At 38.5% G+C, this 22,669-nt stretch overlaps 3 protein-coding genes across 6 annotated transcripts in view; 1 reads left to right on the top strand and 2 right to left on the bottom strand.

The window, feature by feature from the left end:
• Positions 1-3,869: 3,869 nt before the first annotated feature.
• Positions 3,870-7,266, bottom strand: mul2 (mitochondrial E3 ubiquitin protein ligase 2). 2 transcript variants are annotated; one of them, XM_084119098.1, is made up of 5 exons: positions 7,208-7,266; positions 6,318-6,468; positions 5,994-6,081; positions 5,768-5,888; positions 3,870-5,171 (listed from the first exon to the last, which is right to left on the bottom strand). In XM_084119098.1, exons 2-5 carry the CDS (start codon positions 6,432-6,434, stop codon positions 4,460-4,462), a joined length of 1,038 nt encoding a protein of 345 aa, XP_083975224.1. In that variant the 5' UTR covers positions 6,435-6,468; positions 7,208-7,266; the 3' UTR covers positions 3,870-4,459. The 2 variants fall into 2 exon arrangements, with proteins under 2 accessions (XP_083975224.1, XP_083975225.1); XM_084119099.1 differs by having other exon boundaries at positions 6,318-6,465; positions 7,208-7,262.
• Positions 7,267-7,604: 338 nt separating this feature from the next.
• On the top strand, positions 7,605-14,972 carry alg3 (ALG3 alpha-1,3- mannosyltransferase). Its single transcript, XM_084120382.1, has 9 exons — positions 7,605-7,828; positions 8,238-8,337; positions 9,406-9,553; positions 10,077-10,237; positions 10,478-10,598; positions 11,412-11,617; positions 11,949-12,026; positions 12,164-12,307; positions 13,462-14,972. The coding sequence occupies exons 1-9, from the start codon at positions 7,645-7,647 to the stop codon at positions 13,628-13,630; spliced, it is 1,311 nt and encodes a 436-aa protein (XP_083976508.1). The 5' UTR covers positions 7,605-7,644; the 3' UTR covers positions 13,631-14,972.
• Positions 14,904-22,669, bottom strand: part of vwa5b2 (von Willebrand factor A domain containing 5B2) — a 26,689-nt gene continuing 18,923 nt past the window's right edge. Inside the window, exons 13-23 of one of the 3 annotated variants that reach the window (XM_084120380.1) lie at positions 22,423-22,660; positions 21,046-21,323; positions 20,328-20,565; positions 19,897-20,217; positions 19,651-19,785; positions 19,382-19,510; positions 18,672-18,722; positions 17,809-17,884; positions 17,612-17,729; positions 16,125-16,721; positions 15,567-15,708 (exon numbers count right to left, since the gene is read on the bottom strand). In XM_084120380.1, coding sequence (XP_083976506.1) covers positions 16,146-16,721; positions 17,612-17,729; positions 17,809-17,884; positions 18,672-18,722; positions 19,382-19,510; positions 19,651-19,785; positions 19,897-20,217; positions 20,328-20,565; positions 21,046-21,323; positions 22,423-22,660 — 2,160 coding nt within the window. In that variant the 3' untranslated portion in view covers positions 15,567-15,708; positions 16,125-16,145. Of the gene's footprint in view, positions 16,722-17,611; positions 17,730-17,808; positions 17,885-18,671; positions 18,723-19,381; positions 19,511-19,650; positions 19,786-19,896; positions 20,218-20,327; positions 20,566-21,045; positions 21,324-22,422; positions 22,661-22,669 lie in introns of all 3 variants that reach the window. The other 2 variants (XM_084120379.1, XM_084120381.1) reach the window with 2 other exon arrangements.

The following is a 22,669-nucleotide window of genomic DNA, read 5'->3' as shown; positions in this document are numbered from 1 at the left end:
AGATTTGATCAAAAAGATCTTCATTTGTGTTCTGAAGACGTCTAACGAAAGTCTAAATGACATGAGGGTGAGTAATTAATGACAGAATTTTCATTTTTGGGTGAACTATCCCTTTAAGTTAGTTCGAGGCTGGATCATCATTTTTCTACGGCCTATGGAAGTGTGGAGAACTTTGTCTTCAGTTAACTCTTTGTCAACTAATCGAGCTTCAACTTTGATTCCTGATCTTCATTGAGCAAATTGGTCTCTAGATGTGGTTTAACTGCTGTAATTTCCCTACAGTAGACTGTCAATGGACAGAAATCTCTCAGATTTCATTAAAATATCATCATTTGTGTTCCATAGATGAACGAAAGTCTTACGGGTTTGGAATGAGACGAGGTTGAGTAATTAATAACAGAATTTTCATTTTTGGATGACTAATCCTTTAATAATGTTCTTCTTCTCACACCACAGCAGTGCATATTAGTGAAATAATTAGAACAGCATAATGTTCTAAATCACTTGATCTATCATTCATTGCTTTCTTTCTTTCTTTCTTTCGTCCTTGGTCTTCAGGTGTTGTGAGCGTTGCGTTTTGAAATCACAGAAGTGGGCTGTGTGTGTAAGTGTGCACTGAGAGAAGTGTTTGTGGTCGCACTGGCCTCTGCTGACTCATGCAACCTAACTGCTGACTCACTAGCAGGGGAAAAAACACAAAATCCTGAGTCAAATGAAAAAGTGAAAGCAAAAATGAGGTTTTAAGGGGTGGGTGATAAAATGTACAGATGTAGTGCATATGTGAGAATGGTAACAGATTATATGCACTTACTTTTCAGTTGCTATGGTCAGCAAGCCACTGGTTAAGAATAATTACATTTCCACCACAATAAATAGTTTTGCCGTGGCAAAGTTTTTCCAAAAGTTAGTATAGTTACAAAGGCAACAGACTATTTTCATATTTTAAGATTGAATGTCTGGGAAAAGGGTAACACACTGAAATATACACTACCGTTCAAAAGGGGTCAGTACGATTTTCTTTCTTTTTTTCCTTTTTTGTGTGAAAGAAGGACACATTAAATTGTTCAAAAGTGACAGTAAACACATTTTTATTTATAATAATTATTTTTATTTCAAATAAATGCTGTTCTTTTAAACTTTCTATTCATCAAAGAATCCTGAAAAGAAACTTACCACTGTTTCCACCAAAATATTACGCAGCACAATTTTCAACATCGATAATAATAATAAATATTTCTGAGCACCTAATTTGCATATTAGGATGATTTCTGAAGGATCATGTGACACTAAAGACTGAAGTAATTATGCTGAACATTCAGCTTTGCCATCACATGACATTTTAAAATATATTCAAATAGAAAACAGTTATTTTAATTTGTAATAATATTTCACTATATGACTGTATTGGTGTGCACAAAACACTCAAAAACATTAACAAATCTTACTAACCGCAAACTTTTGAACGGTATTGTATGTGAAAATCATTTTTGTAAAAGGTTTCCAAGGCAAAGAAAAAACCCCTCTGACATAACAATACCCGTAGTTGAATTAACACCTGTAAACCTAAGTGAGAACAACCTTCTTCTCTGCCAGTTTCGCTCAACTGGCTCAAATGTGAGAGGGTTGGCTCTTGAAGACAGAGTAGCAATGTAATTGGCACCAGCTGATGAGTGTCTTTGAGAATTTGTTGGCCAGTTCACTGTATATCCACACACACCTACACATTCTTCCCTCTGGAGCTTTTAGTCAAAAACACTAAAGCAGGAGCATGATATACAGACAGCCTGTTTAAGCCTGTGGCACAGAAGGAGGTCACTGGAGACGAGACTGCACACACATGAGATGAGAACAGCTGGCACACAGAGACCCCTCCAGGGTTCCCGGAGTCACACTGAGAAGCATAAGGAGTTACGTGGCTGGGAGAATGCCATCATGTTTTATTTTACTCAATGTGAAATTCTCTCTGAGCTTTTGTGCGCCTGTCACATCATCTTTGAGTGTGCTGTTCTTGTCTTGTCAGCTCCTTTATTTGGTTTCCACATTATGACTCTGTAGATTTCATGATGTTTCATTAACAAAGTTCGGGAGGAGTGTGTTCAAATAATCTATCCAATCAACTCGTCATCAGCAATTACCACATCCACGTCTATCCTATCAGCATGAGAGGAAGCATATACATTCCTTGACAGTTTTCAGCATCCCTCCACCACCCCGACTCCTCACTCTTGGTTTGTTCCTTCCACAGCCAGGAATAAGTGGGGAGTACTCAGGGTTCGGGCCAAATGCCGAGCTCGGAGTCCTCGCCTCGGATAGCATGCCAAATACGCATACTATTTATTCTATCTGACTTATTTGTGTCAGAGTGTGAGTGTGAACTTGTGAAACTTGCTGTGTTATTTGCCATGATATCTTTGAATTAGATTTCTACAGAAATATATAGTGTTAATCATACCCCAATATGGTGTAGGCCTATGAAATACCTTGGCATTACCATCCATCATTCTACCACAGTACCACCACAAACAATTTTCAATAGTTTTAGGTAACAATATCAACACTGGAATATACCATCTCAGACAGCAACATGTCGGCCCAGATCCGGCCCACATCTGGGCGAGTGGAATCCACATGTACCAGATGTGGGCCGACACTATATTGCTGTCTGGGATAGCATGGTATATATTAGAGGCAAAATTTACCTCATATCTCAAAGCACACAACATTACAATATAATGAACAAAAAACAACTTAAAGAACACTGACCTGTACCATCTGACTGCTTCAGATTCATTTTGGCATTGATTATGTTGCTATTGAAACGTGCTGAAGAAGTGTGATGTTTGTGTGAGCAGGGTGTGTAGAGGTATGAAAATACATATGTTGACAGGCAGGTAATACATCGTATCATTGCATTCAGACCGAATTCAATGATTGGACGCACATATGATCCTACGCCTTCCACAGATGATATACATATAAATACATTTAGACAACTTAACTTAGTGATTGCTATCAGGATGTGAAGAGACTTTCAACCAGCATAACAAATATTGTTTCTGGAACAAACCACCTACCCTGCCTTTAAAAGTATTATTACTGCCTTTAACCATAGTATTATCACCTGATGCAATAACTATGGTGTCGTCAGGGTTGCCAGGTCTAAGTAGCAAAACAAGCCCAATGACCAAATATCAAAACTCTACATGCCACTCCCATACCTGATACATCTTTTACAGTCACTGTTTTGCGTACACAATTTCAGTTTGAAAATCACTAGTAGTAAACAGTCTGTTTTCATTAGAAGCTCAAAGGCCCCTCCCTCCCAAAACTCATAATCTAGCACAGTTGTATAGTTGGTAGGCTAGAATGAAAAATACTTCAATACCAGCGTTTCAATCAAATACAGTATATACATTATGTTAAACCGCGGGAAAAAATCTACCCGCGGCAAAAGTTTAAAAGTAGCTCAATTCCGCGGGAAAACATGAACTTGGTTACCCTGGTTGAATGTAAAATGTCAAGCGCTGCTGGTAAATGCAGCATCATCAGAAGTTCAGCTTGACCTTGATGAGGGTTTTCTTTGTTCCAAATATTCATTCTGCATCTCATTTACTTGCATTTAAGAAAGAAGACAGAGGGAGAGGGGGAGGCTGCTGTGGGAGATTTACAGGGGTTACGCGTGTAACAGGATCACAGCAGCTGTTGAAAAAGATTCCTTGCTGGCAAACACACACACCTCTCTCAGACGAGAGAAACTTTCCACGCCACAAGCACTAATAAATCAGCAATATCACTGAGTGTAGCAACGACTGAGTTATTTATGCGTTTGAATCTGTATGTGAAAACTCTAAATAATGCTGGAGCAGAAAAACAACAAGTAAACAAGTGTTTTATTGGTCAAACAGAAAGTAGCCCAAAACTTCACACGTTGAGCTGAACATTTAGACTCTGGAAATCATCCAAAACTCTCATTCATAAATTAAGGCACTGAGCTAATCATATTAAATAATTATTATTTCAGGTTTATTAATATGAGCCATTCAATACAGTATTTAACAAGAGTAACCATTTAATGAGTGCCAAACATGGATGCACTAAATAATAAACAGCAAGTCAAAGAAATATTCCATTCACACACATCTGCTTATCAGGATATTCAGTAAAGTAACAAAGCACATTTGCTCTGATATTATGCTATTTTATCTCAAACTGTGTAATGATGAGAACTTGACATTCATTACCATCACTAAAACGGTGAAACTAAAGTGCGTATCAGGAATCTGTGCGGCTGCTTCCATCGCAGGTGTCCTGTTCACAGTATAACACTTAATTTAAGTTTAAGGCTGTTTCAACATGTAAATCCAGCACGACCGTCCATTTATATAACATTAAACCATGTTTAGTTGTTTGAAATTTGCTCAATGCATTAGATAGCTCTATGACGAATCTCATCAGTCTCTCAGGCCTGGTATAAAGGCACGACTCGTTTGATGTTCTGTCTGCAGATGGGACAGTTGGGTTGCGGCAAGGCCTGATAGCAGCGGAAACAGCAGCACACGTGACCGCAGTCCAGCAGCACGCAGCTTCGTGGATTACTCAGGCATATCACGCAAGCATTCTCCGGAATATCCATGCCGTTCTCCTCCTCCCCTCTTTCTCCCATCAGTTCAAAGTCCCTCCTCATGTTCTCTTGCTCCCAGCGCAGCTGCAGTCGGCGGTAGTACCTGCGTCCCGCCCACATCAGCACGGCTACACCCGCCAATGCGCAAATACACGCCAGCACCCTCCACAGCTCCGCCTGCCCTTCCTGCTCCAGCAGCAGAGTCTCGAAGTCCGAAGTGCACAGGAAGTACTCGGAGCCGTCGGTGGGTGGGCGGAGTTTAGGGAGGCGGTCCGTGTCCAGGATGAGCTCGCCCACTGCGGTTAAGGATGCGCCCACTTTCAGCATCTCCTCTGTTTCAAGTTGACCTTTGGGCTTCTCTCCGCTCAGGTACTGACCTATCATGTCCGTGAAGCCGTAACTGGCCTGGTGGAACTTCTCATGGATGATTTCCATATTGGGACCCGTGGCCTCCAAGGGGCAGAGCACCCGCACAAACGCCTTGTTCACACCCAGCAGGTTAAAGGGCACTGCATTCACGCGCTGGTGAATCACACGCTCGCTGTCTGTCCTGAAGGATGTGAATGAAAATTGCTGTGTTAGACTGACGTATATACACTGTCGTTCATAAGTTTGGGGTTGGGAAGATTTTTTAAATATTTTTTAAAGAAGTCTCTTATGCTCACCATGGCTGTATTTATTTAATCAAAAAATACAGTAAGACTGTAATATTGTGAAATATTATTCTAATTTGAAATCTATTTTAATATGTAATAAAATTTAATTTATTCCTGTGATGCAAAGATGAATTTTCAGCATCATTACTCCAGTCTTCAGTGTCACATGATCCTTCACAAATCATACTAATATGCTGATTCGGTGCTCAAAAAAAACCTTGTATTTTTATTATAAATGTTGAAAACAGTTGTGATGCCTAATTTTTTTTTTTTTTTTTTTTTTCAGGATTCTTTGATGAATAGAAAGTTCAAAAGAACAACATTTATTTTAAATAATTTGTTAACATTATAAATGTCTTTACTGTACTGATGCATCCTTGCTGAATAAAAGGATTAATTTGTTTTTATAAAAGATAAATCTAAAATCTTTGCTGACCCCAAACTTTTGACCGGTAATGTATATTTATAACAGCAAGGGACCAGGTTTTACCAGGTGCGTGCTAAACTGTTCCACACAAGCTTGTGTTCTCGGAGGAGCAGTTTCTGGATGACACCAACACTGCCTTCCTGAAACTGACTCCTTAATGGTTCCCCTACAGGCTGAACTGTACCTACAGAGAAAGAAAGACAGAAAGCAAATCAGTGGAATTGAAAGAGAGACCGAGTTACATTCTTCACATCAGCTGAGACACTATATGGTGAAAAATACAGGTTACCCTCGATGACCACATACTGCAGACACTTCCCCGGTGAGGCATTTAAAAGATCCGTTAACTTCTCATCCAGCGGCAGAACTGGAGCTTCCTAACATCAAAAACAAATGAGTTTCTTTTTTAGAAACAAATATTTGTTTCTCTAATTCTCATACTCTTTCACTTCATGTAGTAGACACTTTTAATCCAAAGCACTAATTCCATATATCTGAGTTCAATACAAATTAAGCTTCATTAACAGTATTGTGATCCTATCCTTTATATCGGTGTTATTTGAGCTATAAAGCTGTCTTAATGATCATTATTGCATTGCTACTCAGTACTCACATTAAGCTTGCCCACAGTTTTGTGTTTCTTCCTGTAGATGTAATAAAACAGACCAGAGAGAGCCACACTTGAACCCAAACACACAATCTCCAGTGTCCGGATGGGGAAATCCTCCATCTTCCACCTCGCCCTCTTCCTCTTCTCTAGACTACTGAACACAGTGTCAAATAATAGTGAACAGATGTAAGCACCAAGATGAATAAAACAAACTAATGGGGATTTGATTCGGCATTCATTTTCATTCTTTTTTACTACATTTTTTATTTATACATGTATTCATTTGTTGGCTTGAGAAAGTCTGGTTTGAAGGAAAGGTTATACAGTTCAGAAAAAAACTAGGCTGTTCATACTAGTTCTGAGGAATTGCTAGGTTTTCTGGTGGTTGTTAGGCATTGACAGGGTGTTCTGGCTGTCATGGATGGATGGATTAAAAAAAAACAATAATAAGAGAGAGAGAGAGAGAGAGAGAGAGAGAGAGAGAGAGAGAGAGAGAGAAACTTCAAAGAGCTTGAATGTGTGCGTTTACATTAGAATTGATATTTGCGCCTTATAAACATTCCGACAACGTTAGTCCATGGGATTTTTTTTTTTTTTTTTTTTAATCGTCGATTTAAGGAAAACCGGCATAAAAACACTTCCAACACCTCCACAATAATATATACATAACATAATAACAGTTTTCCAAACATGGTGAATAATTTGTCGACTGTCAAAATGAAATGTGTGAACAGGAGGATATGTGTGAAAAGGTCACCCATAAATGACCTTTAAAGATTTTAATCCAAATGCTTTGACCACTATTAACATATGTACATGCTCATAAACAAATATTAAAGTTCTGTCGGAAACAACAGAAATGAACATCGCGTGAATAAGGAGCAGAACATCACCTTTATCACTCACACGATCCTCCTGAATTCATTCCCGGAAACGATGTTGTTTGGGTCACGTGGTAGCGTTAACGTGGGTAGCTGTGAAATTTGCCTGACTGAATCTGGTGACTCAACTCTATGTAGCCAAACACATTTAAACATACTTTATGTGATAATTATTAGGTTTTTGTTGTTTATCAGTTTGACCTCCGCAGCTTTCCTTTAATAGAAATTGCATTGCAATATCATTAAAACATTTTAAACGAACATAATGCAAAAATAAGTTTAAATAAATATATTTGTATACATATAAATACATATATTGACAATAAAAATAAAAACAACTTATATAGGCATTTAATAGCCTTGGTGACTTTTAATTTGCTATTCAGTGTTTCCGGTTTCGACACGCGTTTGTTGAAATCGCTGACGCTGACTTCACCAAGGCGGCCAACATGGCAGCAGGAAAGAAAAAATCATCTAACGTTACTCTTCCATCAAGATTTCAGAAAACACTTTCCTCCATATGGCAGGACAAACACATGGTGTTGTTCAAAGCAGAGTACACGTTCTTGATCACGGCCGTACTTTGGCTCTTGGAAATTGTGATTAACATATGGGTGATCCAAAGAGTTGCATGTAAGTGCATTAGAAGTCAATCACTGACATGATCTTTGAATAATTATAATAGTCAACAATTCATTTATGGAACTGCAGAGTAAAGAAACAGAGCATCATTCAATTCTGCATTATCTATTCAAATAGGATACTGTACTAGTGCATGCTGTTGATGCAATTGTTTATTAATTTATTTCTTACAGACTGAACGGTTGTATTTACGTCCCACTATAAAGTGTATTAAATTAGTGTTCTTTATCTCGGAAGGGAGCACGCGCAGAGACGCACTGCTCGTGTCACTATGAGTCAAGCGCACCATAAAGCCAAAATGACAACATGACACTGAATCGCACTCTGCAAAGTGATGCTTATTAAAAGACAAGTGCTATCCCGATTCCTCTGTCTAATGATGTAAATGTTGTGTGTGTAGATACAGAGATTGACTGGAAGGCGTACATGGATGAGGTGGAGGGCGTTATTAACGGCACATATGACTACACACAGCTGAAGGGCGACACGGGACCGCTGGTGTAAGTGTCAACTTAAGTATATATATAATATATATATACCATCAGAGTTGGACAAATATTTATTTAAAATGCAGAGTCATGTCATTTATACATGCTATTTAACACACACCCCTTTTCAAACACCTGCCAAAATCTTCTGGCCCTTGTTCATTCATTCATTACAAATTATTACTAATTTTGTTTTTCGCTACAGGTAATATGGCGAATTACATAAATTCTGCATATTCACAATTGTTCAGAATGTCAATAAAGGGATAGTTCACCCAAAAGTGAATATTCTGTCATCTACGTTCCCTGAAGTTCTTCCAAACCTGAATGAACATTGTTGTTTGTTTCTTCTGCTGAACACAAAAATAAGAAATTTTGAAGAGTGTCTGTAAACAAACAGTTGATGGGCCCCATTGACTTCCATAGTATATATATTTTTTCCAATCTATTCAAGTCAATAGAGCCCATCAATTGTTTGGTTACAGACATTCTTCAAAATATCTTATTTTGTGTTCAGCAGAAGAAAGAAATGAATATAGGTTTGGAACAATGTCTGGGTGAGTAAATTATAACAGAATTAAAATTTTTGGGTGAACTATCCCTTTAATGAGGCTAGAATACACTACACAACTTTGAAATCTGAACAGATTTTAAAACACTTGACATTAAACTTGCTGACTTTAAATGTTTTAAGAGAAAAACTGGGCATCATACACTAAACAACTGAGAATTACACACTGCAAGACTTTCAAGTAGTTCTGAACTCATGCAGAAACATGCACCTTGTAGCTAGGAGATGCGTGGCAAATACTAAAACTATACTACATATTTGTTATCTTCTGACTGTGCCCGTCATAAACTAGATGATTGACCAAACTGACCAAAATCTGCTAAATTGGCTTTGACTTTCAGGATTGGCATTGACTCCTCCAGAATGTAAAGCGGGGCAAAAGTCATGTCGTTTATTCCAGCCTTTAGATGTCCAGTAGTGTACTTGTTCTTGTACAGCTCTGGGAATGACATATTAAATGGAAACCTGGCCACTGATCATTTGCTGGATTGTATATATTTGTGTTTCAGGTATCCAGCTGGTTTTGTGTATATATTCACAGGGCTGTATTATCTTACTGATCATGGCCAGAATATTCGTTTGGGTCAGTACGTGTTCGCTGTGTTCTACCTCATCACTCTCCTTCTTGTGTTCCGCATTTACCATCACACCAAAAAGGTAAGAAGAACTCCATATTAAACAAATCCGCGTAATTCTGTCCAGTCATACATGTCCTTTTTTTTTTTTTGTCTAAGGTTGTTTTCATTATGTTATACTTATGATATTATGTTGTTAAATGTTTAATATGGATCTGCCTTGTAATAGCCGGTGATGCTGATATAGCAATAAACTCAAACTACTACTGTCCAGTCAACTTTAAAAAAATAAAATAATTTATAGGCAGGATATTTTCACTATGAATTTGACGTGTACATGCTGCCATTCAAATGTTTGGGGTAACTAAGATTTCTGGTTTAAAAGAAATTAATACCATCAATAAATAACTTTTGCAAGACTTGATCCTCTGAATTCAAACATAAGCAACTACTCATTACCACTTAAAATGATAAAAACCTTACCTATATTTCAGTACATTGCTGATTTCTAGTTTATTATGGTTTTTAGATATTTACAGAAGATTGCTTTCATTGTTCTGATTTTGCCTGTCTTATTAAGTGCTTGTCCGTTTATTCTTCTCTAGGTTCCTCCATATGTGTTCTTCTTCATCTGCTGTGCTTCGTATCGGATTCACTCCATCTTCATCTTGCGTCTCTTTAATGATCCGGTGGCCATGATGCTGTTATTCGGAGCTATCAATCTCTTCCTGGACGGCCACTGGACTCTAGGATGTGCCCTTTACAGGCAAGTAGAAACAACATGCAGTATATCATCAAAGGAAATAACAGAGCTTCTGCTTTTTAACAAAACAAAACAAAAAAAAAGCTCGCGTTTTTCATGTGATCCACTACTGCTGTATATTACAATGCTTGATTTCTTCAAAACTACACAACATAAGAATAATTATTGTTTAATATATGACTGGTCATTTCAGCTGTGTGTGTGCATGAATTTATAGTAAATATTTCTCTGTTCTATGGACAGTTTAGCTGTGTCTGTGAAGATGAACGTTCTGCTCTTCGCTCCTGGTCTCCTCTTCCTCCTCTTGAATGAGTTCGGTCTTTGGAAAACTTTACCCAAGCTCACTCTCTGTGCTGTCATTCAGGTTAGACACACATAAGTAAACTCATTCACTTATTTATTAAAGGAACACTCCACTGTTTTTTGAAATAGGGCTTATTCACCTTCTTTCATACATTTAGATAGGTGGGCAAATGCATTTTTGTCTCAGTGCATGCATTGTTTTAGTTTGACAGGGTCGGCGCTAGCTTAGCTTAGCATAATGAATGGAATCCTTTGTTGCCAGCTAGCATGTCCTGAGTAAAAGTGATATAAAAAAAAAAAAACCCCACCTAATTACTTCTTGTGGCCTGCGTATTCACAATGAGTACAAATAGCAATGCAGATTAACACTAGGCGATTTTCTAGGCAGATATTGACTTATATATTAAGGACTATATTAGGGGGAAGCACAGGCGAAGCACTGCTACTTGGGCGTGATATCTCTGCGCCCAAGTAGCAGTGCTTCGCCTGTGCTTCCCCGTAATATAGTCCCAAGTCAATATCTGCATAAGAAATCGCCTAGTGTTAATCTGCATTGCTATTTGTACTCGTTGTGAATACGCAGGCCACAAGAAGTAATTAGGTGGGTTTTTTTTTTTTTTTATATTACTTTTACTCAGGACATGCTAGCTGGCAACAAAGGATTCCATTCATTATGCTAAGCTAAGCTAGCGCCGACCTTGTCAAACTAAAACAATGCATGCACTGAGACAAAAATGCATTTGCCCACCTATCTAAATGTAGGAAAGAAGGTGAATAAGCCCTATTTCAAAAAACGGTGGAGTGTTCCTTTAAGTGATTCAAATGTCTTTTTGCTATTTCAAACCAACTTTTCTTGTACCACTCTTTCTAACAGCTGTTACTGGGACTGCCGTTCCTCTTAGTGAACCCTCTCGGGTATGTTAGCCGGGCCTTTGACCTGGGCAGGCAGTTTCTGTTTAAGTGGACAGTGAACTGGCGTTTTCTTCCCGAGGATGTGTTTTTGAGTCGATACTTCCACCTAGTGCTGCTTCTGGCTCACATTACCTCATTGCTTCTGTTCGCACTGAAGAGATGGAAGAGGTACAAAAATCAAGGTCACATTTTACATGAGTATGCCTTAAAGGCATAATTCACCCAAAATTGAAAATTCTGTTTTTTACTCACCCTCAAGTTATTCCAAACCTGTATGAATTTCTTTCTTTTGCTGAACACATAAGAAGATATTTTGAAGAATGTTGGTAACCAAACTGTTGATGGGCCCCATTGGCTTCCATTGTATTTTTTCCCATGATTTGTTGAACAGAATTATTATTAGAAGTTTACTTTTTAGTAAACTAAATATGCTACAGGTCTGGGAATATGGTTTAAATGAACTGACTGCATCGTTATAAAAAATGTGTGTTCATTACAGGTCTGGGAACAGCATTTGGTCTATTCTAAAAGATCCATCTGAGAGAAAAGAGACTGTACAGAAGCTTGATGCTGATCATATCCTTTTTATGGATGATTAAATCAAACATATGATTGATTTGTTTAAAATAGTTTAAATATCCCAGGTATTCCTGAAACTTGCATTATTAGTCCTAGTTGATCAGATTAAAACAGATCCTTAACTCGGATAATACAGACAGTCCTGGTTTTGTTCACCTCTAACTTCATCGGCATGTGCTTCAGTAGATCTCTGCATTATCAGTTTTATGTCTGGTACTTCCATACGCTCCCCTACCTTCTGTGGAGTGGAGGAGTCAAGAAGCTTGCCCATCTTCTCAGGTACAGCACAGACATGTTTTAATGTAATTTTTTCCTCATATAACTTTTTAGTTGTTTGTTCTTGTTGTGTTTTGTATATACACGGATGAGCCAATATATGATGACCAGTGACAGTTGAAGCAAATACTGATCTCCTAACAAGGCCACATATCATAGTCTGGGTAAATTAGATGTAAGCAAACACTCAGTTCTCGTTATCAGCGTGTTGGATGCAGGAGAAATGGGCAGGAATAAATATCTGAGAGACTTTGACAATGGCCAAATTGTTTTGGCAAAGCAACTGGGTCTGAGTATCTCTTTAACGTCAAGGTTTGTGGTGATATGCTGGGAATCCCTGGGTCCAGCCATTCACGTGGACATAAATCTGACATGTGCCAACTAGCTAAATATTGTTGCAGACCAAGTAGACCCCTTCATGACAATAGTGTTCCCTGATGGAAGTGCTTGCTTTGAGCAGGATAATGCACCCTGCCACACTGCACACATTGTTCAGGAAAGGTTTGAGGAACGTGATGAAGAGTTCAAGGTGTTGCCCCGGTCTCCAAATTCCCCAGATCTTAGACCAATTGGGGATCTGTGGGATGTACTGGACCAACAACTTTGATCCACGGCGGCTCCACCTCACAACCTACAGGACTTGACGGATCTGCTGCTAAAGTCTTGGTGCCAGATACCACAAGACACCTTCAGGGGTCTTGTAGAGGCCATGCTTTGATGGGTCGGCACTGTTTTTGGCAGCACGCCCAGGACCAACAGCAAATTAGGGAGGTGGTCATAATGTTTTGGTTCATCGGTGTATATGTATGCATATGTTTATAAGCAGAAAAAGTTGAGCCCTGATTAGGTATCATGAGTTAAAAATGAACAACAAATTTCACAGCATTAATTAATCTTGATTAATATGTATTTGTAAATATAGTATTATTCAGTGTTTGCTGATAATACATCAACGAATGTTAATTTATACAACTTAAAATGTTAAAAATGCATTAGTACATGTAGAAATGTAAGTTTTTTAACAATTATTTTTATTGTTAGTTCGTAATACCTCATGCATTTATGGAACCTTATTGTAAAGTGTTATCAAGCACACACAACTGTGCATTGATCATAGTTGATTAGGAATCATTCCTGTATGTTTCACTCTCTTTTAGGGTGTTGATCCTGGGTCTGATAGAGCTGTCCTGGAACACGTATCCATCCACCAACTACAGCTCTCTATCGCTGCATGTCTGCCATCTCATCATCCTGCTCTGTTTGTGGCTCAACCCAACCCCAGCTCTTCCGTCTCAGAGGTCAGAGAACAAGGCAAAGCGCCACTGAACCCTGGTGTGACCGGGGCACTTGCTGTACCAGAGTGGCAAACGGGTGGCCATGGACCTGTGCCCTGAGTATGATGCTCAAATCGTATCAAGGGGTTTTGCTAATGGAGGTAGTGTGATGGTAATATATGGGGGTACAGAGAGTTTACAATGCTTCTCAGGATTCTTAAGGACTAATGGAATGCTCTGTCTCGGATGACGGAGCGGGAAATGTGAATGTTGTGTGGATATTTATTGGAAGGAAATTTGTAAAAAAAAAAAAGTGTTTGCAGCATATCAGCACTGTTGACCTTTGAGACCTCAAGGATCTCTTGTTGTCACCCTTGGACGCATTATATTCAGGTACAAGGGCCTAAAGATGTTATATACTATATATAACAAATCTATCTGCATTTCAACTGTGTTTGAATTTGTTTATGAATCAAATATGAATTCAATTAAAGTTAATTCATAATTATCCCTTTATTCAAAGCTATTCATGGATTTGTTTCCATGTAAAGGGCTAGTTCACCCAAATAAAAATGAAAAATGTATTTACTCACCCTCATGTAGTTCCAGAACCTGTATGCATTTCTTCTGTGAAAAAAAACAAAAAAAAAACTTTGGGCCCATTGGTTTACATTGTATGGACAAAAAAAAAAAACTCAAAATATCTTATTTTGTGTTCTGCAGAAGAAATAAAGGGTGAGGGTGAGTAAATGATGACAGAAGTTTCATTTTTGGTGAAATATCCCTTTAACTGTTTTCCAACCAGAGAGTTGTGACTGTAAGCTCAACAGGATCACATCCACTAGTTACATGTATAGGGCACAAAGGAACAGCATAGATCTGCTTTTCCATTTCTTTTTAGTTTAAGGCAACCATAAACCTCCAGTAGTGCCTGTGTTTGGTTACTGTCTTGAGCCTTTTTCATTATTTTGTGTTCGTTATGGTTTTTCCTTTTCTAGAGTGAGCAGTTAGATGGAGTGCTGAAATGCTTAACATTTTGGGTGTGATTTAAATTTTTCTGTGATGAAGAGTGAATGAGTGTTCTTATAAACATCTGTTTGCAGTTGGGTTTTTTATTTTCTTTGCATGAAATACATTTGCTTAATCCAAAGTGTTATCGCTAATCACAATGCAACTGTAGTCAATGATATTATTCCATTTCCAAGGTTAATGACAGGCTCACAGCTACAAAAGTCTGGGCAAAACCAGGTTGAAGGTACAGTGATCGAATGCAGCCCTTACTGTTTGAAATTATACTTGTATCTTAACCTGAAGAAGCATCATTTGGTATCATTCAGAGCATTTTATTGTATAGATTTGTAAGTGATACAAAATAAAGTCATAATTTCATAACATACATTGTATCTCTAATATACTACCATCGTTATCATCCCTTTTTTTGCACATGAAAAAATATAGCCCCATGGTTTGCACAGTTTATGTGGTGTTACCAGAAAACTCTTGCATTTATGCAAACTTTAAAGGAACAAACTAAATGCCTAAATCCAAAATATTTCAAGGAGACTAAAAGCAAGCAGTCAAAATAAACAACAAATGATCCTAAGAAAATGGAATTGACCAATATTTTGCAAAACTGAACTGAGAAAATCAAGAAATTGCAAGAAAAAGGTGGTTTGAAATTGTCCAGTTTAGTCTAAAACTTGATAATAATAAAAACAAACAGATTTATCAGATTCAAGCAGCTGTACACTACCGTTCAAAATTTTGGGTAGGTAAGATTTTTTAAATGTTTTTGGAAAAAGTCTCATGTTCACCTAGACTGCATTTATTTGATCAAAAATACAGTAATATTGTGAAATTTTATTACAAATTAAAATAACTTTAAAATGTAGGCTAATTTATTCCTGTGATTAGTAAAGCTGAATTTACATGCTGAGTTGGTGCTCAAGAAACCGTTCTTATTATTATCAGTATTGAAAACAGTTGTGCTGCTTCATATTTGTTTGAAAACTGATGCATTTGTTTCAGGATTGATGGTTTGAAAGCAAAAGAACAGCACTGATTTGAAATTGAAACATTTTGTAACGTTGTAAATGTCTTTACCATCACTTTTGATCAATTTAATGCATCCTTGCTGAATAAAAGTTTTACATTTAAAAAAAAAAAAAAATCTTACTGACTTCTGAATGGTAGTGTAAATTAAGGCAAGAATGTGTCATTTTGGTGAACTGTTTATGTTGGAGATTAGTTTTATTAACCATCCAATACTAGTCATTTTGCTATTGCTAGCATAAAGTGCTGTCAGACCTGCAGTTGATACTACATTCTACTGCATAATTAAACTGAAGCCCATAGATTAAGGCAAAGCTTGCACAGTATTGTTGTCTGGGCATGAGAGAAACCGAAACACAACCCATAATTCAGCTTTATCTCCGTTCCTTTTTAAAGGACATCTTAGATGAATTCTATTCTGCTATAAAGTTGAATTGCGAGTCTAGCCAACAGGATTAATTTCCTGGTTTAAATTCAATTAAAGACCCAAGAACTTCATCTTTGAGGTCAGCTCCTCACATGTTATTGGGGTTGTAGCAGAGCACGTTCAGTTTAATATTTTCGTCCCAGTGACGCAACAGCAGAAAAAGCTGCCTGGCCGCTGCCCTCAACCCTACCAGGTCAACGCCCTCTGACAGCGATTGACACTTCAGCCAGAAATCCGCCTTGGCAGCCACCAATTCCCACTCCACAAAGAACCCAGCGCAGCGGTGCTCCAGCCAGGCCAGAGCTACCGCCGTGGCCCAACTGGAGCTTTCTACGTCCATCTGCTCCAGTTTCTCTCCATGAGGATCCGCAGGATCAAACGGAGGACCTTCACACGTGTCAGCCTCAGAGCCACGTCCACTATCAACCTGTGGGACTCCACCCATCAATTTTGGAGAACCCTCCTCCAAAGGGTTGGACCATGACTCTTGCATGTGTCTCGCTGAAGCGGTGGCGGGTGGTGAGGTACAATGGAAAGGAGGGCTCAGACTGCTGCGGTGGCTCAGGTATGGGGACGCTCTTTTTAGGCGGTCCAGGGGGATCTGGATGCACTCGGAGTATGATTCGGACAGCAGAAACGCACCTGACGCCAACTGAAGGCGTACCTGTGGGGACACGAGAGGTAAAGTGGGTGACACTGGCTTTATGTTGAGTAGTTCTGTAAATCAGTATGCAGTGCTGGGTAGTAACTGATTACATATAATCTGGATTACAATTTTTTTTTTTTTTATATGTACTTGTAATTAGATTATATTACGTTTTAAAATGCGCATAATCAGATTACAGTTACTTTTTTATGGATTACATGATTACATGCTCACATAATGGCAGTAAATTATTCATTTACTGACTCTGCCTAATTCTTTTTTTAATTTATTTTCTAAAAAATAAATCAAAAATATTTAAAACCCGGCAGACTTTGGCCATGTAATTCATCAATCTTCATCTTTATAAATGTTTGTTCATATAATGCCCATATTCCCAAACTTTTTTGTCAGCCGAACCCCTTATACCTAAAATATTTATTTGAAGTCACTTAAAGTTAACATTTTAATAAGTTAACAACACATTTGCATATTTGCATTTCACTTATGTTTGATATTGGTCACACTAACGTGAAGGTAAACAAATAAAATATTTCTACTTTTTACTATTCAAGTGTTTTATTTTGATTTGTTTTTATTTTAAAATAATTTATTCATTTTCATTGTACATATTTATGATTTAATTATTCAACATATTATTTATTTTTTATTTAATTTTATATGATTTAAATAATTACTATTAATCAAAATGGAATACAATAATCCCATTCAAATCTGTTATAAACGAGTTAGGTCAAAAGTAGTCGGAAAGTAGTCTGATTAGATTACCTGAAATCAGTAATCTAATAGATTCCGTTACCAACTACAATTTTCATAATGTAATGTGTAATCATTAATAGATTACAATTTGTAAGTATTCTACCCAGCACACAGTATGCAATTACACCAACCAATGGCAAGTAGTCAGGCGTGTCTCTCTCTATGTGTCTGTCAGTCTCTGCAGAGAAACAGTGAGGTTTGAGAGGAGCTTGTTTTCCATTATTGCCCTTTAGTCTTCCCAGATTGAACCTGGAGAGAATATAATGAAATTCGGTGTTATAAGCATAATAAAGTATAAATCATTTAAATTTGTGATACTCATACAGACTTGGAGCCGAAGAAGCTCTCCACAGAGCGCTGAGAGCGAGACGACACCGCTGATGGACTGACGCTCCCTCCTGTGCCTGAAAGACACCTTCATCATTACTCCCACAATTCACCATTCAGATGTTGGTTCATTTTTAAGGTATAAATAATACTATAGGTGCGGTCGCACTTAATGTTGTTCGGTGAAAAAGTTTCCTACTCAAATTCCACAGCATTGACTAGCAGAAAGCTGCTTGGTTTGAAAATGAATTCATGCTTAATGCATCGCTATACTATAGACATTGGACCTTTTTTTGTCTGTGAAATTTCACCAAAATTTTGCTAACGTGACCGCACCTTAAAGGGTTAATTCACCCAAAAATGAAAATTCTGTCAGTAATTACTCACCCTCATGTTGTTCCAACCCCGTAAGACTTTCGTTCATCTTCGGAACACAAATTAAGATATTTTTGATGAAATCTCACTCCTTCATAGGCTGCTAGGTAATTGATATCTGCCATCCCAGAAAAGTTAGTAAAGACATTGTTGGGTCACAGTTAAATAAAGTCGTTATTTTAATTTTAAATAACTTTTATACTTTATTAAAAAGTATTCTTTTTGATAAACTTAAGGTTGAGCCACTGTAGTCACTTGGAGTATTTTAACGATGTCTTTACTAACTTTTCTGGGATGGCAGATTAATTACCTTGCAGCTTATGAAGGAGTGATCCAGCTCTAAGATTTCATCAAAAATATGTTAATTTGTGTTCCAAAGATGAACGAAAGTCTTACGGGTTGGAACAACATGAGGGTGAGTAATTACTGACAGAATTTTCATTTTTGGGTGAACTAACCCTTTAATATCTCATAATCTCATATACTCACTGCTATCCCAGGATGTCATGCTACAAGGGGATGCAGGTGTGTCGTCTCTGTCTGGGTCCAAGAAAACAGAATAGAAATTCAGAGTTGCACTGCACAGAACGCAAAGACATTGTTTTTTATAGCCTCATGGTTTCTTGTCTTGGTATTTCAGGTTATTTTCCTTTTCAGGTATCTGAATGGGTGTTTATGGAAGTGCTTGTTGAGCCTTGGGGTCTGTTTATGGACTGTTTAATGTATATTGCGTGCAAAAATGGCAAGAGTTAGCTGAAATCTTAAGCTCCAAACTAAAAAAAATAACTAAAAACTATCACATTTAAAATAATGTAATAATAATGAGTTTTAAAATGGAATTTATTCCTGTGATGCAAAGCTGAATTTCCAGCATCATTACTCCAGTCTTCAGTGTCACATGATCCTTCAGAAATCATTCTAATATGCTGATTGGCCACTCAAGAAACATTTCTTATTATCAATGTTGAAAACAGTTGTGCTGCTTCATATTTTTGTGGAAACCATGATACATTTTTCAGGATTCTTGAATGAACTGAACAGCATTTATTTGAAATGGAAATCTTTTTCATTTCAATGTGTCCTTGCTGAATAAGTGTTAATTTCTTTAAAAAAAAAAAAATACTGAACATAAACTTTGGTATGTGGCATGTTACTTAAATGTACCATATGTGGGTGTACATATATAATTGATAAGATACCTGTCGAAGTGTGTGTATCTTCTGTCTCTTCACTGCCTCTGCTGGAGGGGTGGCGTCCAAATCCCACCGAGCACAACTTTTGTCTTCTGCTGCCGGAATGAGAACTGAGTCTGGTAACAAACCGCACACCTGACACACACACACACACACACACAGGGGAATTTAATTTAATTCATCAATAAAATATGTACCTGTTAGATTAGCATATCTGTTTTGTGTCACAGTCTTTATGTGAGATTGTGTGTGGTGTACGTGCTGCATGTGTGCACCCGTGTGTCGTGCATCTGTGCCCTGAGGTTGATTTCTTGCATTGGTGTCTGTAGTGTTGAAGCTTGTGTACATGCAGACAATTCCACAGCTTTTGCTGGTCTGGATCGCTTTCGTTCTGTACCGCTTGGAAGGTCCTACGTGCACACCCGTACCAGAAAACACATTCAAACAAGAGAAAATGTTAATGGAACAGTTTTCAATTTAAAACCCAAACATTTTGTTTTTTACTCTTATTCCTACCAGACCTCTTTCAACTTCAATATCTGTTTCTTTCTCTGCCATGTTTTCAAAGTCTGTGATGACAGATCGTGCGGTCAGCTGGTGGATAATCTCATCCCAGGGCCCGGTGCTGGGTGGCAGGGTTGCTGAGTTCTCCGTGTCCCACAAAAGAGACAGATCCACATGGACCTCCCAGGATACGGCCCGTCCTCCCAGCTTGCCGTGGATCACTGAGTGACACTGGGCCCCTGAAGCCTGGAACTCTCCTGGAGGAGCGGCTGAAAACAGGCATTCAGGATCGGTGAAGGTGTCCCAGTCTAGTGGGGAAGCAGGGAACAGGAGGCCATCTGGAAAGACAGTGGTAGGTGAAAAGAAAAAGATTATTTAATATTTGGACCATATTGTATATGCATCCGTGTATTTATGTTAATGCATAAAGGTATATGTTTTCCCTCACTGGAGTCAGTCAGACTGGGGTGGGATAAACCTCCTCGTGAAGTGCTTTGGGTGTCTGTGTCACTCTCCTCCAGTCGGCCCCCCAAGGCCTGTTCAAATGAGACCCTCTCTAATGCCCTCCTCAGGCGGTGCATGTCCAGGTCACCCTGCGGAGATGAGAAACTTCGGCCAGCCAGAGCAGAGCGAGCTAGCGCCCTCTGCCTGAGACGAGACTCATCACGGTCTAAGAGCTTGCCAGCCTACAGAAACATGCATAGACTTCCAGTTAGGATTATACTTTTGAATTTTTTATTTCTATTTTATGTTAAAGGAATAGTTCACTTAAAAATGAAAAATCTGTCATCATTTACTCACCCTCAAGTTGTTTCAAACCTGTATGAATTTATTTCTTCTGCTGAACACAAAAAGATATTTTGAACAATGTCAGTAACCAGACAGTTGATCCCCATTGACTTCCATAGTAGGAAAAAAAAACTTGGTTTGGTTTCCGACATTCTTCAAAATATCTTCTTTTGTGTTCAGTAGAAGAAAAAAATTAATGCAGGTTTGAAACAACTTGAGGGTGAGTAAATGATAGAATTTTAATTTTTAAGTGAACTATTCCTTTAAAGCTATCTTGTCGTGTTTAGATTACTGGTATTGCACATGTAAATTGACGTTAAACTCTCTCTACTCAATGTGAAGTGAATTTGTAAATACAAATGTCATGCTGATGTCACCTTCCCTGATGCAGAATCTGTGTCCCCTGAAGAGGTGGCATTCTGAGTCCATGGAGATTCCCAGCGGGAGAGGCCTCGACCCTGTGTTGGCTCCATTCTCTCCAAGCCGTGTGGCAGAGAACCCATGCCCAGCACAGAGCTCTCCGCTTGGGGAGAACCAGACGAGAAGGCCCTCTCGCTGCTCAGAGAACAGTGTGTCAACACGTACTGATCTTGAACATACGAAGCCTGTTGAATACGCCAGCGCACATCGCTGGTGCTGCAGTCAGTGTCACCACCTGTAGATAACACACACGTAAGGTATGTTTGGAATGGCTGCTACTGCTTTTTTAAAGGGACAGTCCACCTAAAATTATCCATCCAGCATGCAGTCATCGTTTACTTACCCGCATTGTGTTCAAAACCTGTGTGGAACACAAAAGAAGATATTTTGAAGAAGGTTAGTAACCTAACAGTTTCGGTTCCTATTGATCTCCATTGAATGGACAAAAAATACTATGAAAGACAATGGGAACCAAAACTGTTTGGCTACTAACATTATTCAAAATATCTTTTTTTGTGTTCCACAGAGGAAAAAGTGCATAAATGTGTCTTTTTTTGGGTGGACTATCCCTTTGAGTATGCATTAAGTCAAAGACTATAGAATTACACAAGATGCGTCACTCGTATTGTTTTGAATGGGGAAAGGTGCAACCCTCAATATGGCGGAATAAGTCCCGCCTTCTAAATAAGAGCCAATCGCCAATCATCGCTTGATCCAACCTAAAAAATTTAGTTTTCTGTCATGATTCGAGCGTTAAGAAACAAAATTTATGAGACAGTTGTTGTCAGATTTGATTGGTTATTTTAAATATAAAAATGTAATCGTAAGCTTGGCGAACAGGTTCTGGATAATTGGATGTTTCCCCATTCAAAAAGATGGGAGCTGCACTTGCATGCCTGAGAGGCGTTTCAAAGATGGCCGCCGAGTGAAATGACTCGTCTTAAAAGGACTTTGATTATGTACACTGTGCTCTATTACTACATCAGTGGTTTTCAACCAGGGGCCCGGGGCCCTCAACAAACTTCCAAGTGGGCCTTAAGATGAGTTAAAATAAGACAAAACAAGCATTAAATTGAGCTAAAACCATTAAAAATCAAGACATTTATTATTATTTGGTTATTTTTATAATGAATATACATTTAATGCCAAGTTCTAAAATATTTTCTCAGGTAGAAATTTTAAGTGAGGGGGGGCCTTCAGATATTGTTGTGGACAATGTGGGGGCCCTGAAGTCAAAAAGGTTGAGGACCAATGTAATGCATACAACCAGAGCACATTATGTGCTATCCCACAATGCAATGCACTTAAATCTTAAACGGATCCCATAGTCTTACCCGGGCTGACAGCAATATCGGTGGCATGTGCGCAGGAGAATTCCGACGAGATTTCTCGAGAAATTTCCCGCAGTGCTTCTTCAAAGTCTCCCTCCACCCCGCACTCTTTTACAGCATCTCTCTCACGCTCCTCCGGGGGAACCAGAGGCTGAAGGAGCTCGGAAGTGGAGGGTGAGAGCTCGAAAACAGACCCCGATGAACCACGTGGGCGGCTTCTGTATGAACGAGGCTTCACCTGCTTATGAGA

Source organism: Abramis brama, assembly GCF_963993115.1.
Source record: "Abramis brama genome assembly, chromosome: 7".
Taxonomy (NCBI): Eukaryota; Metazoa; Chordata; class Actinopteri; order Cypriniformes; family Leuciscidae; genus Abramis; species Abramis brama.
Note: the sequence above shows the minus strand (reverse complement) of the source record. Positions and strands in the feature narration are given on the sequence as shown.

Bases quoted from the DNA above. Each gene is read 5' to 3' on its own strand.
- mul2 (XM_084119098.1), bottom strand. From the start codon at position 6,434: ATGGAGGATTTCCCCATCCGGACACTGGAGATTGTGTGTTTGGGTTCA. The intron at 5,889-5,993 runs GTAACCTGTATT...CTTTCTCTGTAG, and splicing joins GCAGTATGTGGTCATCGAGG to GTACAGTTCAGCCTGTAGGG. The intron at 5,172-5,767 runs GTAAAACCTGGT...CACATCCTTCAG, and splicing joins AACAGTTTAGCACGCACCTG to GACAGACAGCGAGCGTGTGA.
- alg3 (XM_084120382.1), top strand. From the start codon at position 7,645: ATGGCAGCAGGAAAGAAAAAATCATCTAACGTTACTCTTCCATCAAGA. The intron at 12,027-12,163 runs TATCCTTTTTAT...TCGGATAATACA, and splicing joins CAGAAGCTTGATGCTGATCA to GACAGTCCTGGTTTTGTTCA. The intron at 12,308-13,461 runs GTACAGCACAGA...ACTCTCTTTTAG, and splicing joins AAGCTTGCCCATCTTCTCAG to GGTGTTGATCCTGGGTCTGA.